Source organism: Lindgomyces ingoldianus, assembly GCF_010093535.1.
Source record: "Lindgomyces ingoldianus strain ATCC 200398 unplaced genomic scaffold BDR25scaffold_22, whole genome shotgun sequence".
NCBI classification, from domain to species: Eukaryota; Fungi; Ascomycota; class Dothideomycetes; order Pleosporales; family Lindgomycetaceae; genus Lindgomyces; species Lindgomyces ingoldianus.
The window spans coordinates 461,663-464,749 of record NW_022985183.1 but is presented as its reverse complement, the minus strand read 5'-3'; the positions used below and the strand labels follow the sequence as shown (position 1 = coordinate 464,749).

The window sequence follows — 3,087 nt, the reverse complement described above, 5'->3', positions numbered from 1 at the left end:
AAAATAACGTATTTTACAAGCAAGTAGTCTACATAATGAAATAATTTACTTTAATAAAAATTATAGTACTTAAATTCTACTTGACTTTGCTACACCTATATTAATTTATAAAATAATAAAAGAAATCTAATTAATAATATCTACTTTATAAATAGTATATGTTTTAACTTAATAACTCTGTATCAGGAGAATGAGGGCCAAGAATCCGTTTGCGCATCTGAAAGCATGCCTTCATTAGTAAGATGGCCTTTTATTGCGGCTTTAGGACTTCAGCGTGAACACGAGGTTGTTCATACTGGTCAACATACTGGATGCTCTGCACCAAGTACCTCTCTCTTGGCTCCATCACTTACACTTCTAGCCCTCCAGCCTCCTTCCACCGCCCTTGACTCCAAAAAGTTGATTCCAGGCCCCAGGTTGGCCATGCTGGTGAGCGTTGGTGGGTGCTCTGCAGCCTATGACTAAAGAAGGCTGTCCTTGTCAGGTATGTTCGCTCACCTGGGCTCAACTGCCCCTGAATTATCAAGATTCAAACCTGGATATCTTTTTACAAAAGCCCGTATTTTAATTTAATTTCTCGCATGTCCCATTCCCTTCTCAGCTGCCCATCATCCAACGACCTGATCCAGCGAACTTGTTCACACAAGATCTCATTATCTCTCACCATGCTAGGCGGCGTGTCAAACACCCCGCTAAGTTCTCTTTCTACCATCCTCAGTCCCGCTTCTTGACCCGCAGGCCTCCGTCCTCCCTCATTCGGCCTGACTAACAAAGAACTCGCCGCTATCCATTGCGGCACCGATGGGACCGTCAAGATATCCACAGTGATAGTGTCGACGTCAATCCTCTTTTCATTCCAATTTTTAGGTGGAAATGGGAGCCAGGGCCCTTTCGTTAGGAACTCGTTCAGCATGCAGACAAGACTGTAACGCCAAAGCGCCGCGCAGCCCCTTTGAAGCTCATAGCTGCCGAAGAAGCGGAGAGTGATTTCGAGCCGGTTGACTCTGGGTGTGATCGCTGGAATCAAAGTTGGAGTCGCATAAAGCCGTCCGATATTTTCCACGATGCAATCAAGCCTGTACACTAGCTTGTTCACGCGGATGACCCCATGGAGGATTTCGCAGGCTTCAGAATAAATTTGCCGGTTTATGAGGAGAGATGAGCTGGATATTTGAGGCCGGGCATAGGCAACGCACTTGTAGCCAAGATTGCCCCCTTCAGTGGGGTCTCTGATGCTGTAATGAGTAGTGCGGCAATCGTCTGGTGATGAGGGACAAGGGGATGGTGTGAAGAGCACGGTTTTGTAGACTTGGTCGCGGAGTTCACGGGACAGGGAGAAGAAAGTCGACATTTTTGTGATCTTTGAGGGGCGAAGGCCTAGGAAGTGAGACGTTGGTCGGAAGATTCCGATGAGGTTGATGAAGTTATATAGAATTAAAAGTGGCTGAAGGCTGAACCTTACCCCACCTTACCCCGCACCCGTTTTCGAACATTAAATGGTCGGCGCTCGGACCCCCACGCAAGGACTAAAACGGCGGCAGTGTCCGGTATCTAACGGGAATCTAGGTGATTTAGCACTTGGTATCGCCATCGCTTGCAGCGAGGGGGTCGATCCGCTCCGGCTATATGCCCCCTTGTGAAGTGGCGAATCTACAAGAGGTGGGCTTGTTGACCGGCTGCTAGGGAGAAAACCGAGTTTGATTACGGGGCTGAGGGGCTTTGGTTGGCCCGCTTAGACTTTGCACAGCCACAGGTCTGACGGCCACGACCTTGTTCCGTTAGACCGCGTTACGATTATGTCATAATCCTGTGCCAGCCAAATTGGTCATCATTCCGATCAGAGGTACTGGCTGGGGTAGCGATCCTCTATGAATCAAGCGCGCCTCGCAGCCTTACAGCTAATTATTACTTCTTAGTAGTACTATTAGATTCTCCAGCTTCTATAGAGATGCCTATAAGGTTGCGACAGTAATGCAAACGTAGTGGAGGCCTTCTAGCGTACTGTGTTTTAGCGTGTAATGCACGGCCTCGCGTAATGCACGGTTCTGCGCGAAGCTGTTAAAACTTCAACCACCTCTCTCTTAACTAATATAGGCAGTATTAAGGCTGCTTTAGAGTTGCTAAAATTGCTAAAACCTAGAGAATTACTAAATTATGCTGTAGTAGCTAAGCAGTATAGTGTTAATTAATCTACACTCTTAAGGCGTTACTAACGTGTTCCCCACCTGCGTGCAGAGAAACTTAAAAATTAGTAACTACTTAGCTGTCACAATTGTGCACGAGTAAGGTTATAGAGCTTCACAGAGGTCTAGTTTAATTACTACGTGAGGTATTATAGTAGGTACAAGACGTTGTGTAAGAAACAGAAAAGTTTAAAAAGAAATTAGTAATTAAATACTTAGCTTAAAAGTCTAAGCACTTTAAGTATAAATTAAGCTTATTCTAAGTTTAGTTAGTGTTAAGGCAGTTTATACTTAAGTTTATATCTATGTTATGTTATGTTTATGTTAGATGTGCACTAATAATACTCTAGTACACGTCTAATACAGTTATGTCTAGGATCTAGAGAGGATACTGTAACAGTACCCCCCCTTTTATTAGAAAGGGACTTCTTTACATTAGTAGTTCTAGCATTAGGTTGTTTTTATTAAAGTATAAGTTTAGTTTAGATAAGTATTAGGCGTAGAATTAAGTTACTATAGAGTTCTTTTATAAGGCTTTTATAAGTTTTTATAATAGTTTGTTATATCTAGTTTATTTTATAAAGTATTTATAAATATATTTCTTTTTATTAAACTAGATTTATTTAATGTTTTTTATAACATATTTTAGTTTATTATTTATAATAATAAGTTTAAGTAGCAGGTTTAGCTATTTAGGTAGATAGTTAGATTTAAAGGCTACTTAGCGCAGCAATAATACGTAGAACACAGGGTGTATCTTTATGCTGTTAAGTAGGATTAATTAGTAAGCATGTAATAAAACTATATAAGCTACTATAAAAAAGCTAAAGTTCTTTTAATTAAGTTTTTTTAATTATTAGTTTATTTAAATATTTCTAGTGTCTAGCTAGACCTTCTTGCTAGC

General features: G+C 41.4%; 1 protein-coding gene across 1 annotated transcript; it reads right to left on the bottom strand.

Annotated features, from left to right (window-relative positions):
• Positions 1 to 547: 547 nt before the first annotated feature.
• BDR25DRAFT_343892 (uncharacterized protein) lies at positions 548 to 1,351 on the bottom strand (the record flags this gene model as incomplete). Its single annotated transcript, XM_033693877.1, has 1 exon — positions 548 to 1,351. One exon carries the CDS (start codon positions 1,349 to 1,351, stop codon positions 548 to 550), a length of 804 nt encoding a protein of 267 aa, XP_033545929.1.
• Positions 1,352 to 3,087: the final 1,736 nt, after the last annotated feature.